This window comes from Cydia amplana, chromosome 16 (assembly GCF_948474715.1).
Source record: "Cydia amplana chromosome 16, ilCydAmpl1.1, whole genome shotgun sequence".
In the NCBI taxonomy this organism is placed as follows: domain Eukaryota; kingdom Metazoa; phylum Arthropoda; class Insecta; order Lepidoptera; family Tortricidae; genus Cydia; species Cydia amplana.
This window is the reverse complement of record NC_086084.1, coordinates 1,891,050-1,907,967: the sequence shown is the minus strand read 5'-3', so window position 1 is coordinate 1,907,967 and position 16,918 is coordinate 1,891,050. Positions and strand designations below refer to the sequence as shown.

At 38.5% G+C, this 16,918-nt stretch overlaps 1 protein-coding gene across 1 annotated transcript; it reads right to left on the bottom strand.

Annotated features, from left to right (window-relative positions):
• Window positions 1-7,161: 7,161 nt before the first annotated feature.
• On the bottom strand, window positions 7,162-8,528 carry LOC134655140 (lipase 3-like). The gene has a single exon (XM_063510594.1). The coding sequence runs from the start codon at window positions 8,491-8,493 to the stop codon at window positions 7,162-7,164; it is 1,332 nt and encodes a 443-aa protein (XP_063366664.1). The 5' UTR covers window positions 8,494-8,528.
• Window positions 8,529-16,918: the final 8,390 nt, after the last annotated feature.

The following is a 16,918-nucleotide window of genomic DNA, read 5'->3' as shown; positions in this document are numbered from 1 at the left end:
AGAACGATTCCTGAGAAACCCATGTTGCTGAGGGGGAATACCTTTGTTAACTACATCGTAAATATTATTTAATATAATTTTCTCAAACGTTTTAGCGAACTGATTTAAAATTGATATAGGGCGATAATTTATTATTTTAGATTTGGGTCCTTTCTTGTGAATAGGAACAATTAAAGCCTCTTTCCATTTTTCCGGAAATAAACCCTCAGATAAAGACTTTTTAAATAATATAGCAAGTGGATGACTCAGGCTCGATGCACAATGTTTAATAAAAAAGGGGGGGATCCCATCGCTGCCAGCACCACCATTGGGATTATATTAGATACCTAGTAAATTTTCTATTTCAACAGGCGAAATATTTACTGCCGAGACAATCTGCTCACTGTTACAATACGGTGGCGCAAGATGCGTGTCAGGATAAACCGTGAGAGGCAAGCTGAATACGGAGTGAAAAAAATTATTAAAACCTTCACAAATCTGAGCGTTATCATCTAAAGTTTGACCTTGGTATTCAAAGGATTTAGGATATGTAGAACCGCCCCGTCGAGCTTTTATAAAAGACCAGAGCTGCTTCGGATTACTTTTTATCCCATTTTGGACAGAGAGGAGATAACGCTTCCAGCACAATTCTTGCAGCTGTTTTTGACGTTTGCGTAATATTGCAAAACTATCGTAATCAAGAGGATTGCTATATTTTTTCCATTTAGTGTGCATGTTATTCTTTTCCTTTATAACCTTTATTAAGCAGGCGCTGTACCAAACGGGATACTTACGTTTATTAGGGCGGGAATCAAGCGGTACATGCTTAGCAATTACCTCATTAAGCGCATTATAAAACTTGGACAGCCCATGATCCATTGAATCTGAAGAAAGGTAAGCGTGCCAGTCAATGTCATTAAGGCTATTATTGATGTGAGTATAATTACCTTTTCGAAATTTAAATTTTGGTACCGGAGTGTCTTTTAAAGGGCCGCAAAAAATGTCGCTTATAGTTATTTCAAGAGGAGGATGGTATTTATCTGCGGTGACTAGAGGAAAATCAGAAATTAAAACCTCTGACGAGAAATTGGCAAAGACTAGATCTAAAGTATTATTACTGCAGTTAAGTGTGAAATTATGTTGTTCTACGTTAGCAAAAAGCAGACTTTCAACCAATAAGGATGCGGCATTTTGGACTTCTACAGCTCCACGTCTCTCAAACACTGGCAGTGTATCGCTACTCCATTTAATATGAGGCAAATTAAAATCTCCTGCTACAAATAAATACGCGTTTGGTGATTCAGAGAACACCTTTTCGAGCATAGAATTTATGTTAGTAATACTATTTGTCAGTGAGGGGCCCGGTGGCGCGTAGATTGAACACAAGTGTAGATCGCGGCAATACTGTAAAGATGGGTCATTAATGTGAGAACGCAACGATATAGCTGGAATAGTGACCCATAAACATTCCGTGCCAGTGCGCAACCACTCGGGACGAGCACGGGCACCCAAGGATCGAAGCACCAAAATCATTACGCCACCACCATCGGCTTTACCGCTCAACACTCTGAGGGCCTACCGCGAACCACGTTCGAAGTGTTGCCTCTGTGTCGCAATTGTAAATTCGTACGTAAGTGTGACAGGGAGGTAACACGTCGAACGTGGTTCGCGGTAGGCCCTCTGTCCCGGTCCAATCTAAAAACATCGTATCGCTGGTCACATAGTTCCGTGTCTAGAACGCCGTCACATAGCCAGGTCTCAGTAATAATAATTACGTCGTAGTTATGACATAACACATTTCGGTAAAACTGAAGCGTTTTGGTACGTAACCCACGTGTATTCTGATAAAATACCTTTAGGTTCTTTAGAGCTGACGTCGTAACGGCGTATTTGGAAAGTACTGATACGAAGTGTACAAATTATATTTAAATTGGTTGATAACTAGTGATGTTAACGACACGGTAAAGCGGAATACTCCGGTGACGACATGAAAGCGCGACTGCAGATAGACATTTAAAAGTGTAATCTGTGACTTTGTGTAGAGGTGTACCATGTGTATGTGTAATAGTGTGAGTGTGCATGATAGCAAAGTTGCATTTTATTCACATGTGAGGCAAAGTAAGCAACTAACCAAATGCAAATTTTGAGTTGTTTTCTTATATTTGCTGGTAGAATTGACTTTTAAATGATGATTTTGAATGATAAATATTTGATAACATTCATTTGGTTTGATTTAGTTTGATATCTTACAGTTAATATTTTCTTCGGGTTGGTGTGGTGAAACATTTTGTGTTTCACTCGGCGGCAAATTTTGTTAAACCCTCGTGCTTTGAACTCGCTACGCTCGTGGTTCAACTTTGGAATCTTTCGCTTGCTCGGGTATCAATGTAGCTCGAGCGGTTAAACAACAACTTTGCCACCTTGTAAAACAAATAACTATAGAACTATGCCAGGAATTCTTTCATTAATTCAGGCTGGCATAGTTCTAAAATATCCTGAGACTCTGACTGAAAGTGTCAGGAGGTAAATCCTACATAGGGGCTGTTCATAAATTACGTCATCTATTTTGCCCCCCCAAAAATCATGTTTCGAATGACCCCGTTTCTTCCTACGTCATGCTACCATCATCCGATGTCCAGACCCCCCCAATTTGAAATGACGTAATTTATGAATAGCCCCATAGGTACTTGTATGATTGTAATATGGCGACTGAATTAACTGAAAAAGTGGCCAAGTGCGAGTCGGACTCGCCCATGAAGGGTTCCGTATTTAGGGGATTTATGACGTATTAAAAAAAAACTACTTACTAGATCTCGTTCAAACCAATTTTCGGTGGAAGTTTGCATGGTAATGTACATAATATATTAGTTTTATCATTCTCTTATTTTAGAAGTTGTTTACAAGGGGACCCCAAACATTTTACCACTTTGGAAGTGTCTCTCGCGCAAACTATTCAGTTTAGAAAAAAATGATATTAGAAACCTCAATATAATTTTTGAAGACCTATCCATAGATATCCCACACGTATGGGTTTGATGAAAAAAAAATGTTGAGTTTCGGTTCTATTCTAATTCTAAGTATGGGGAACCCCCAAAATTTATTGTTTTTTTTCTATTTTTGTGTGAAAATCTTAATGCGGTTTACAGAATACATCTACATACTAAGTTTCAACAGTATAGTTATTATAGTTTCGGAAAAAGTGGCTGTGACATACGGACGGACAGACGGACAACAGACAGACAGACAGACATGACAAGGGTTCCGTTTTTTGCCATTTGGCTACGGAACCCTAAAAATCACTATTAAACACAACTTGATTGTGTTTGGGTTTGTTAGAGTTGTCCCGACGAATATTAGTTGAAGAAACAGTCGTAATAAGCTTGTATCTAAAATGAAATTTTTGGCAATTTTTTTACCTACTCAAATCTTTAATTTACCTAATGTAGCTTACATTACATCCGAGTTAACTCGTTGCAAACATTAAGTTTGCCAAAACATATAAAGGCCGTATAGATTGGTTGGGTATATTTAAATAGGGTTTGTTTCCCAATAGTTTAAAGCCATAATGCATTGTTTGCCCGCATTTTCGTTAGTCATAATTCATTTGGTTCAGAAACGCGGCACTTTTCAGGATCAAGCCATAAAACAAACCTAACCTATCCTAACCTATCTATAGGATAACCTAACGAAAATCCTGAAATGTTAACGGTTTCAGTTTTATGGCTAATTATAATATGGCAAACAATACATTATGACTTAAAACTTTATGGGAAACAACGGGACCCCATTTAAATAGATAAAGAGATAAAGATAAAAGATAGTTTATTCAAGTAGGCATAATTACAATGCGCTTATGAACGTCAAATAAAGCTAGGTAGATCGGCTCCAACCCTACACCTCTGCCCCGAGAAGATTTAAATCCCCCCTCAATTGGAGGAGGGTATCCCGATATGGGACCGGCAACAAACTCGGCGGGACACATCTTTTCAAAAATAATTACATCTTATAATTAACATGCATTACGAGAAAATAAGGAAAAAAAATACAATTTAAATTACTATAGAATTCATGCAATTATACACATAAGGTGTAATAGAAATTTGATTTAGATAATTTTTAAGAAAAAAAAACCGACTTCTATGCGGCCCGGTGAAAGATTATTGTAGATGGTGCGCTATGTAGAAAAGGAGGTAAAACCACCCACTTTTCTAGTAGCATTTCGTTTCTGTAAGGCTCGCAGTTCTAACCTAACCTAACCCACTTTTGTTTGGTTCTGTGAGGATAGCAGTTCAAACCTAACCTAACCCACTTAACGGCGCATGCGGTGCGGTGTACGGGGGTTTGAGCGGGAGGGGTTTGGCCTCATCATACTTTATACCTACATTTTATGGTAGGTAATCATAGTAGTTTGTTTAGTTTAGGTATCATAGTGGTTTTCCGGGTCAAGGTCCGGGTCTGTGTCCGAGTCCGGGTCCGGGTCCGAACCGGATCCGGGTACGAGGCCGGATCTGGATCCGAGTCCGGGTCCCAGTCCAAGTCAAAGTCGAAATTCGAAATCACCAAACATGTACTATGCGTCGTTGAAGAGTTCTGTTCTGATCATCATCAGCAGTTCCAGTTCATCAAATGCGACAGTTTTTAATGTTAATGCTTTATTTTAAGATGAAAATACAGAAAATTATATACGTGTGCCTTTAAGATTTGAGGAGTTCCCTCGATTTCTCATGGATCCCATGTTCAGAACTTGAGCTTGACATAAATATGGCTTAAAAACCTAACTTGCTTAACAAACATAACGAAAAGGAAAAATCGCCAAACGCGAGCTATGCGTCGTTAAAGAGTTTCGTTCTGGTCATCATCAGCAGTTACACTTCCTCAAATGTTACTTTTTAAATGTATATGCTTGATTTGTTGATTAAAACACAACAATCACTATATGTATGCCTTTAAGATTTGAGGAGTTCCCTCGATTCCTTATGGATCTCATCATCAGAACTCGAGCTTGACAGAAATGTGGCTTAAAAACTAAACTTGCTTAACAAACATAACGAAGAGGACAAATCGCCAAACGTGAACTATGGGTCGTTGAAGAGTTCTGTTCTGATCATCATCAGCAGTTCCACTTCATCAAATGAGACAGTTTTTAATAAAAATGCTTGATTTTCTGATGAAAATACAAAAATCTCTATACGCACGCCTTTAAGATTTGAGGAGTTCCCTCGATTCCTCATGGATCCCATCATCAGAACTCGAGCTTGACAAAAATGTGGCCTAAAAACTTAACTTGCTTAACAAACATAACGAAGAGGACAAATCGCCAAACGTGAACTATGCGTCGTTGAAGAGTTCCGTTCTGATCATCATCAGCAGTTCCACTTCATCAAATGTCACGTTTCTGAATGTATATGCTTGATTTGTTGATAAAAACACAACAATCACTATATGTATGCCTTTAAGATTTGAGGAGTTCCCTCGATTCCTTATGGATCTCATCATCAGAACTCGAGCTTGACAGAAATGTGGCTTAAAAACTAAACTTGCTTAACAAACATAACGAAGAGGACAAATCGCCAAACGTGAACTATGGGTCGTTGAAGAGTTCTGTTCTGATCATCATCAGCAGTTCCACTTCATCAAATGAGACAGTTTTTAATAAAAATGCTTGATTTTCTGATGAAAATACAAAAATCTCTATACGCACGCCTTTAAGATTTGAGGAGTTCCCTCGATTCCTCATGGATCCCATCATCAGAACTCGAGCTTGACAAAAATGTGGCCTAAAAACTTAACTTGCTTAACAAACATAACGAAGAGGACAAATCGCCAAACGTGAACTATGCGTCGTTGAAGAGTTCCGTTCTGATCATCATCAGCAGTTCCACTTCATCAAATGTCACGTTTCTGAATGTATATGCTTGATTTGTTGATAAAAACACAAAAATCACTATATGTATGCCTTTAAGATTTGAGGAGTTCCCTCGATTCCTCATGGATCCCATCATCAGAACTGGGTTTTGACAAAAACGGGACCAATCTGTATGCATATACATACAATCAAAACAAGAATTTTCAAAATCGGTCCAGTAATGACGGAGATATGAAGTAACAAACATAAAAAAAAATAAAAAAAATAAAATAAAATAAAAAAAAACATACAACCGAATTGATAACCTCCTCCTTTTAGATTTGGAAGTCGGTTAAAAATATACATATGTACATGGAATCATACAAATTCGTAGCTCTTTCAGAATAATATCTGAGAGACCGAGATTTGCTCGGAAAACATAAAAACTCAAAAATGCGCGTTTTCCCAGAGATAAGACCTAGCTAGATTTATCGCCCCCGAAAACCCATAGCAAATTTCATCGAGATCGTTAGAGCCGTTTCCGAGATCCCTGAAATATATATACAGGATGCTTCCTGTAACAGGAGCAATAAATTAAACTGTAGGCTGTAGGTACTCCTCAAACTGACCAACATTTGTTCAGCAACTTTTGAAAATAAATAACTCACGTTTTGATTTTTATTACACTTTAAAGAATATTCTAAGACGCAATGTATTGCAAATTTTGTTATGTTTAAAGCGTGACAAGCAACGTCAAACACACTGATGTCAGCGTACATTGAAGGCAATATTTATTTTGTATGAAAAAGAGGAAGTCTAAAGAATTAATTTATTTTTAAAAGTTGCTGAACAAATGTTGGTCAGTTTGAGGAGTACAGCCTTTAGTTTCATTTATTGCTCCTGTTACAGGAAGCACCCTGTATACCTAAATAAATATACATACTTAAACAATAATTGCTCGTTTAAAGAGGTATTAGTAGATAGATAGATTATCTGTACTACGAAGCAATTAAAATTTATTGATGTATCCGGCATTGACCTTCCGCACATAAACGAGTTATATCAATGGCAAGAAACCACACAACACAATTTTATCACACACCTCTGTTACGCAAGTACGCAGATGAAGTCGCCAGTAAAATAGAATGTAACACACTTCTTTATAGTTACAAATTTTAATAATCTTATTTTAGTCCCCGTGTTTTGGGAAATTTGGGACTACATTAGTTTTGTAACTTGTATATCCTCTCTTGTGCCAGGATATTTTTTTTTAATAGTTTCCTTGTACTCGTAATAATAATAGTAGCCGCGTTCCGGCATTCTAGGGCTTATTATACTTAGTAACGAGTTAGCATTTTACTTAACGGCTGATAAATAAGTCGTTTCACATCCTTCGCGAACACGTAGTCCATATGATTAAAGTTTGTCGACTGCACCTCGTGTTTGTCGACGACGTTGGGCAACTTGTCGTGCAACGAGTCGACGTCCCGCGCGTCGCAGAGCCAGTCGGCGTCGCTGTAGACTAGCGACACGGGAGCTGTCACACGCGACAGGTCGTAGTCGGGCGGGTCGCTCGATCCGTACCGCTCCAAATTCTCCGCTTCACCGTTGTCAAACTTCCTGAATTTTCCGGAGATAATCCCTTGCCCGTAATGTGCGAACTGCTTTGCTGACGCGCCTGAAGGCACATGGCTGAGGATCACTGGTAAATTAGTAATGTTAAGCTGCTCTATATTATAGCCTGTCGCCAGAAACATTAGGTTAGTACACATGATTTCTGCAGATTGTCCACCGCTGCACGCAATTCTTCTAAACAACGTCATCAAGGTATTATCGGGAGCAAGCTCATACAGACCGACAGTTTTTGCAAAACTGTGTATAAATCCTCCTGTGGGAGCAATAAGTCTTATGATAGGACTCTTCATGTGTGAGGTAAAAGCTATCGGCGACAGTGCAATCATGCGTTCGATTTTCTCCATGTACTCCGGACGCTCGGACCCTAAGACCCAGAAAGCGGTAGTCCCTTGGGAATGCCCGATGTATTTCAGATTCTGTTGTCCGGTAGCGTTTAAAGTGTAGTCGATCATGGCTGGCAGATCGTAGTAGCCAAGTTCGTGCCATGAGAAGTCCCAAAAAGCGCTTTCAGATGGGTCCAACTTGGTGTGATTTCGTGAGTATTTGCAGCCGCGCGAGTTTGCCAACCAGACATCGTAGCCGTCTTTTGCTAGCAAATATGCTAATGCGTTGTCTGGCCCAGCCACTAAATAGTCATCTGCACTTCCTAATAATCCATGCTGAAGAAAAACGACTGGCCCGTCGCTGGGTATCCGGAACATCTTCAAAATGTAACCATCTTCAGTTATGACTTTATGCGTTTCCACCGGGTATCCATATTTGGCGATGAGCTGGTCACAGGTAAGATGGCAGTCTTCATTGCTGAAGGTGGACTTGTATTCGTCGGTAAAATTGTCGCTGGTATTCTGGTCGGTAAAGAGATTGCTGACCCGGTTGAAGAAGTTATACGTACTTGAGAGAAATCCGGCAAATTTATTTTCGTTTGAAGTTGATGTGTCCGTTTCTGAAGAGGTATTAGAGTCCCAGAGAGATTCTAATTGTCCATGGCCTGAGGCAATAATGAAACCCGCGAAAATAAATATCTTCCCGGCCATATTGCGCGTTTGTAGGTCAATACTAAACTGATCTGTCGCGTAAGTACGTAGCTTTGTTTTAAACAAGCAATGATTCCTTATCTTGTGATACACGCCACGTAAATCACGTAACACTTGTGTGTTACGTGATTTACGTGGCCACCTGCGTTATCATAACTTAGAAAACGGGTTGAGCGAATAATACCTATAAGGTGTTCATACCATAAATTCACATTGGGTGACTTGTACCAGTATGACAATAATCTAAAATAATATAGGAAAAATAATATGGAAGTTGAAAGGAGCGCGGTGCTCGTTACGAGTAACTCGGTGTGTGAAAGACATTCGGAAGATTGCGGGTCACTTCTGAATGAGATTAAATAGCTCAGGACCGGAACAATGTAGCGTAGGTATGCGAAGACGAAGAGAGGCCATATATATGCTTATCAGTGGGTGATAAAAGATTTTTAATGATGATTATGATGAAGATGACAGTAGGTACCTACTACCTTTTTATGATACAGGAAGCAAACGAGCAGACGAATGATGGTAAGCAATGACGGTCGCCCATGGACACCTGCAACACCAGATGGGTTGTGGGTGCCTTGCCGGTCTTTAAAATGGGAGTACGCTACTACCTACCATTGTACCAGTACTGAAAACCCTGTATGTTTTGGGTAGGAAGTGGGGTAATAGAGGCATGTTTACCATCATGTGTCAGATGTTTAAGCAGCATCCCGGTTACGACACTTGTGGGGTAATCCCACTAGTAAAACTGTTTTTCTCTGATTCTTTGCCACGTGCGTTTATAAAATGGTAAACAACAGGGTCGAATCCGGGTGATAGCAATTAATTGTGAGTTTATCACGAGTATTTTGTTCCCTGACTTATGGATTTGTGAGTTTATCACGAGTATTTTGTTCCTTATGGATGTTTTTTACGTATTTACTTTTATTTAGGTCTCATCTTGTCCTGGTTGCTGTCGAGACGGCGGGGACTTGGTGTGCCGAGGCGAAAACCTTCATCAAGGATATAGGGCAATGGTTGAAAGAAAAAGGCTGCGACCCTCGCTCTGGTAACCGTTTAACTAATATCACAACGAGGGAATACCGCAAGTATTTTTGGAAAATTTGGTCCGGGGGAGAATTGGAGTGGGGGAGGGGTAATTTTGTATTTGTTGTTTAGATTGGATTTTGACAGATTTGCAGTTGTTTTTGCTTGATTATATTGACGAAGCCTGCGTTATGGATTTCGTCTCTGTCTTATTGATATTAATCATTGTGAAATAATGACTTTACGAGATAAAAAAAATGGTATCTACTACTCTTCATAAAAATAGTGACTAATAGATATATCATCGCTTGTGTGCATGAAAAACACTCAGTTCCCAGAATTTATAGCAGCTTAGGTTAGATAGGTTACTGGGATAGCGTACCTACCGATATCAGATGGATATCAGTTTATAAATATGTATGTATTAACCTATCTAATTTTGCATAAGTACATATATCAAATCAAGTTTATCAGTCAAACTAAAATAAGTACAATGAATTCTAACCTTTTAGTCAATGTGTGACGAGAACAAGACAAAGTCAGCGCACTTGCTAATAACACAAATTATCTTTTTTATGTTAGAGTTCAAGGGCTTTGTAATCTCATGCGTCACACTAAACTTGTTTGTCATTAACTCATAAATGTAATAAATTGGGTAAATAAGAGTTTTTAAGATCTTAGCATACATAGGGGCAGACAGCGGGAAGCGACTTTGTTTTATACCTACTATGTAGTGATTAGATTAGGATACAATTTGGTTGTTATGAAGAGCTGCTCAATCTGGGCCACAGGGCGGACATACATACACGCGTCATTGAGTTTCTGAGTTTTCTGACGGAATCCTGACATGCTCTCAGTAGAGCGACTTACGCACACATTCATGTCGCGGCCAGTCGCGGGCGAGGTAATCCGAGTCGGGGCGGGGCGGTGCGTGTCCGTTCTGTATGATAATAGGTACTATTACTTATTCTGTGTCTGAGCGGAATAAATACGAAATTACAACTTCTCCCGAAAAAAATGCATGTTACGAAAATACATATCATTAATTTTCGTGGAAGATTAAAAAAAAAAGACAATAATATATAAATATCTGCCCATTAAATTTATAGGTAATAACACTAGCGACCCGTCCCGGCTTCGTACGGGTTATAGTTATTTGTTTTACAAGGGGGCAAAGTTGTTGTTTAACTGCTCGTGCTAATATTAATACCCGAGCAAGCGAAAGATTCCAGAATTGAACCACGGGCGTAGCGAGTGGTTCAAAAATGGAATCTTGAGCGTTGCGTGGGTTTCAAAGCATGAGGGTTAAACAAAATTTGCTTCCGAGTGAAATACAAAATTGTTCACCACACCAACCCGAAGCAAATATTAAATGTAAAATATCTAACAAAATCAAACCAAATCAAATCCAAATGAATGTTATTCAATATTTATCATCCAAAATCATCATTTAAAAGTCAATTCTACCAGCAAACATAAGAAAACAACTCAAAATTTGCATTTGATTACTTTGCCTCACATGTGAATAAAATGCAAATTGGCTATCAGTTTTTGAAGTGCAAAGTAAGCCTTTCCGAGCTGGTGTGGTGAAAACAAATTATACAATAAACGTTCCTCTTAAATCACTCTATCTATTAAAAAAACCGCATCAAAATCCGTTGCGTAGTTTTAAAGATCTAAGCATAATAGGTACATAGGGACAGACAGACAGCGGGAAGCGACTTTGTTTTATACTATGTAATAGTGATGTTTGTGAAATACCTACGTTGGAAGTTTCGCGACGTGGTATGAATGCTCCTCAAATGACGTCATGGTTACGAAGTCACTTTGTATTTGTGGCAATGGTAAGTGTTCCTTATTTGTACCTAGGTACAAGACCCTAGACTCTACACTTAGCTAAGTGCAGAAAGACTGCATTTTTATAGGACTAAAAAGTAGGGGAGACTGGGGTCAGTTGCAACGTTTTGTCATTTCTGACTCGTTTTTTTCGATTTTGTATTTATTTTGTTTAAAAAAAGGGAACTCAATGATCATTAGATCCTGTCGCTATATACAGGGTGCTTCCTGCAACAGGAGCAATAAATTAAACTAAAGGCTGTACTCCTCAAACTGACCAACATTTCATCTTATTAGGTTACGGTTAGGTACACACCTTACATACCAACATACATATGTAAAATTTAAAATGGGACAATATTATATCAAACTCAACCCACAACCAACCCACCACACAACCCTTCTGGTGATGCGAGTGTCCATGGGCGGCGGTAATCGCTTACCATCAGGTCATCCGTCTGCTCGTTTGCCTCCTATCCTATATCATAAAAAAATATTTATATACTTACATAATATTTCTTGGGCGAATAACACAAACGTTTAGGCAAGGTGGTGGCATTATTTTGATGACTGTTTTTTCTTTATAAATAGGTATAGGTATTACCATTTACAAATACAAGTGTTCGATTTTTAGCACCATTATGGGAAAACAGATTGACGTAATCGTGGGAGATGCAGAGATATCCATGTTAATTATAACAAACAAAAAACAGGTAAATTTTCCTCCCAAAAGCTAGTTTTGCGAGTAGGTACCATCCTCGCGCGCGAATCGCGTGTGTACCTAAATAAATTTAGGTACATAAAATTGGTTTATATTTAGATTACACTTGTAAACAAATAGTTGGCCGTTTAGGTAGATCCAATAAAATTCACAGAGACTTGAATACTATTCATTGAATTGTTCTGTGTAGGCAACAGAAACAAGTCAGTCTTAGTATGAACAATAGTTATTTGTTTTACAAGGGGGCAAAGTTGTTGTTTAACCGCTCGTGCTAATAATGATACCCGAGCAAGCGAAAAATTCCAAAATTGAACCACGAGCGTAGCGAGTGGTTCGAAAAATAGAATCTTGGGCGTTGCGAGGGTTTCAAAGCACGAGGGTTAAACAAAATTTGCCCCCGAGTGGAACACATAATTTTTCACCACACCAACCCGAAGCAAATATTAAATGTAAAATATCAAACAAAATCAAACCAAATCAAATCCAAATGAATGTTATTAAATATTTATCATCCAAAATCATCATTTAAAAGTCAATTCTACCAGCAAACATAAGAAAACAACTCAAAATTTGCATTTGATTACTTTGCCTCACATGTGAATAAAATGCAACTTTGCTATCAGTTTTTGAAGTGCAAAGTAAGCCTTTTCGAGCTGGTGTATGTGGTGAAAACGTCTAATTAACACAACTACAAGTACGTCTGGGTGAGGCATGCATCCATCTTAGTGCGGAAAGAAGACACATCTCCAGTACTCGCCATACGAAACGACCTTGACCTACTTAAGTTATCAGCGACGAGCTCCTGACACAATAAGATGCGCACACGTTTATTATTTTTATGGAAATGTAATGCAAATTTCTATTTGTGATTGCCGTTTAATTACTAAATTCTCATGTCTACTGATGATTATGTTATATGTATTTTCTACTAACTATCTGCCTATGCCTACAACAGTACCAAAATATCAGAGCGGTCTATTATATAAGTACCTGTACCTAAACGATGCGAGACACAACATGTACTTGTACTCGTATATTGTGAATATTAAGTTACCTTTAAGTTTAATGCATAATAAGAACATTTATAGCCTATCGCAATTTAATAATGGACAGTGAATACTCTGTATATTATCAGAATTGTCGGGGCCTTCGTACAAAATTAAATACCTTATATATGAATATTCTTTCTCATGACTATGACGTAATTATTTTAACGGAAACCTGGTTATGCCCAGATATAGCTAATAACGAGTTCATGGATTCACGTTATGCAGTGTTCCGTTGTGATCGGGATTACGCGGGCAGTGGGCGCGGCATCGGTGGCGGCGTGCTTGTGGCCGTGCTGCGCCAGCACCGCGCGGCCGCGCGCGCACCGCTACCGGCGCCGCCCGGTCGACCCGCGCTTCCACCTCTTGTGGATCACATAATCGTCGAAATATCGATTGGTCATCATAGGAAACACGTCATTAGTGCGGTGTATATTCCACCGCAGCAACCGACCTTAACGTACGAAATACATAGCTACTTTCAGAGGCTGAAATAAATAGTTACTGGATTGTTGGAGACTATAATTACTCCTCGCTCGTATGGCAATATCAAGGAAACCATTCAAGTGTAATATCATGCGAAAATATATCCCTTCGTGAAAAGTGCCTTATTGATTTTATCGAGCTACATAACCTTACTCAGTATAATATATTTCACAACAGAGGGGGAAAGATTTTAGACTTATTCCTCACCGACGATTCTAACTGTACCTGCTTTCAAGCTCCCATCACTCTTGTACCTCCTGATGACCATCACCCTCCGTTTTACGTTTTAGTACCATTTAAGAATCAAAATAAAACCATTTCCCCACCGCCAAAATATAAACATTGTTTTGACAAAGCTGACTATACAGTTATTATTAAAGAACTTGAGTCAACTCCATGGGCCGACCTCCTCAACAACTTATCAGCTGATTGTGCGGTAACTGTATTTTACGAACGTATTTACACAATAGTAAAAAAATATATTCCGTATAAAAAAACCTATTCTGGTAAATTTCCCCGTTGGTTTTCCCCTGCATTAATACACATATACAAAAATAAAAAGCAAGCGTGGGTAAAATGGAAAAAATACACAAATTTAGTCGATTATGAGACCTTTTCCAAGCTAAGGAGTCGATTTAAATCAGAATCAGTTAAATGTTATAATAAACACTTAAATACAGTGGAAAACAGCATACAAGGCAATGTAAAATACTTTTGGACTTACATTTCAAATCGTAACCACTCTTCAGAGATACCTAACACTATGTCGTATCAAAATGTACAATCCAATGACTTGGTAGAAATTTGCAATATGTTCTCGAATTTCTTTCTTTCCGTCTTCGAACCTTCGACAGTAAGTGACGATTTTGACATCCCCGAAAATAATCCGACTTCTCATATAAACATACACAATATACATATATCTACAAGTAATATTACCCATGAACTAAACCAACTTGACGTATCTAAAGGTAAAGGCCCCGACAATATCCCTCCTATATTCCTTAAAAAAGTTTCAGAAACAATAAGTGTACCACTAACTATTTTATATAATAAATGTCTAAATGAAGGCGTTTTTCCAACTATATGGAAAACAGCAAACATTGTGCCAGTACATAAGGGAGGTTCCAAACACCTGGTTGAGAATTACAGACCAATATCTATTTTGTCCACTTTGTCAAAGGTTTTCGAAAAAATAGTCCATAAAAAAATTTACCCAACTATACATAATCAAATAATTTCATATCAGCATGGTTTCGTTCAACGTCGTTCAACAACTACGAATCTTCTTGTCTATACTACGTATCTATTCGAAAGCCTAGACAATAACATACAGGTAGACAGTGTTTACACTGACTTCAGGAAGGCCTTTGACAGGGTGGACCACCAACTGCTTCTTGAAAAGTTAGCTTTTAATGGCATACGTGGAAACTTATGGCGTTGGTTCAAGTCTTACATTACAAACCGCACTCAAAAAATCACCATAAAAGGGTACGAGTCACATGCTACTACAATTAGTTCCGGAGTTCCACAGGGATCCATTTTGGGTCCACTGCTGTTCGCAATATTTATAAACGATATAAGTTCCTGCTTTAACTATTGTAATATCTTACTCTATGCAGATGACCTCAAAATATATCATACTGTTAGTAATTACAACGACTGTGAGAAATTTCAGCAGGACTTAAATCGCTTCACGGACTATTGTCATGCCAATAAACTTAGCCTCAATATGGACAAATGTAAACTTATCAAATTTACAAAAAAAAGATTAACCCTAGATGACTCATATTATTTATGTAACACCAAACTAGCCATTGTCCATTCAATAAGAGATCTTGGAATTACATTAGATTCAAAGTTACACCTTGATCAACATGTTAATAACGTAACCAGCAAAGCTTTCAAGATGTATGGTTTTGTAATGCGCTCTAGTATCGATTTTCGTCTCCCAGGCACATATCTGCACCTTTTCAAATCACTAATTCGCCCCCAACTGGAACACAATGTAGCTGTTTGGAACCCTTATTATAGTAAATATAACGAGGCCCTCGAGACCGTTCAAAAAAAATTTCTCAATACTATGTACTATCGTTGTAATCGCAGTAGATTATCTTATCCAGAGTTACTAAAAAAATATTGTATGTTAGATCTTAGTTCCAGACGCTCGTTACTTGAAGCAAAAGTATTATATGGCATCTGTAATAATCAGTTTGACTGTATTGCTCTTAACAACAAACTCAGTTATAGAGTACCCAGTCGCAGTAGGCAGCGAGAGGCGCGCCCGCACCAGCTGTTTGTAACCGGCCGCTGCCGCACGCACGCTGGTGAGCGCGCTCCTCTACGCAGACTTGTCTATACTTACAATAAAAAATTTAATCACGTAGATATTTTTGGTTGTAGTTTAAGTGTTTATAAAAAACGTATTATTGATGTTTTAACAAACCCTACAATTTAAGTAGGTACTTCTTACAGTTTCTTACTTATAATGTATTTCCAGTACCTACCAAATATATAAATATAACTAACCATTCTATGTTGTTGTTGACACCGGGAGCCCTTAAGACTAACGGTGATTAGTTTAGCTCTGAATGAACATTATTCATAGTAATTAGTGGTAAGCGCCGTGGGCCACACATATGGTAGATATTATGGTAATTAGTGTAATAAGTATGACTTGTAGTGGCTGTTTGTTTACCTAAATAAATGAAAAAAAAAAAAAAAAAAAAAAAAAAAATTTCAAATTATGGTACCTATTATCTTACCTCTTATGCCGGTGAATTCTTCTTCTTCCTCGCGTTGTCCCGGCATTTTGCCACGGCTCATGGTAGGAGCCTGGGGTCCGCTTGGCAACTAATCCCAGTAATTGGCGTGGGCACTAGTTTTTACGAAAGCGACTGCCATCTGACCTTCCAACCCAGAGGGTAAACTAGGCCCGTATTGGGATTAGTCCGGTTTCCTCACGATGTTTTCCTTCACCGAAAAGCGACTGGTAAATATCAAATGATATTTCGTACATAAGTTCCGAAAAACTCATTGGTACGAGCCGGGGTTCGAACCCGCGACCTCCGGATTGAAAGTCGCACGCTCTTACCGCTAGGCCACCAGCGCTTTTTAATCTCGCAACAGCGCTCGGTGAATTAAGAACTATATTATATATGGAACATATATTTTTGAGTAAGTTGTATGCACCCATATTTTTAATTTTATACACTTGACTGTACAAAAATTACCCATTGTATTGTCATCTAGACCACGTAGGTATCCCGAATATAGAGTCGTATCAGTGAACCTAAGTGTGGTG

Excerpts from the sequence above, each read along its gene's own strand:
- LOC134655140 (XM_063510594.1), bottom strand. The coding sequence starts at position 8,493 with ATGGCCGGGAAGATATTTATTTTCGCGGGTTTCATTATTGCCTCAGGC.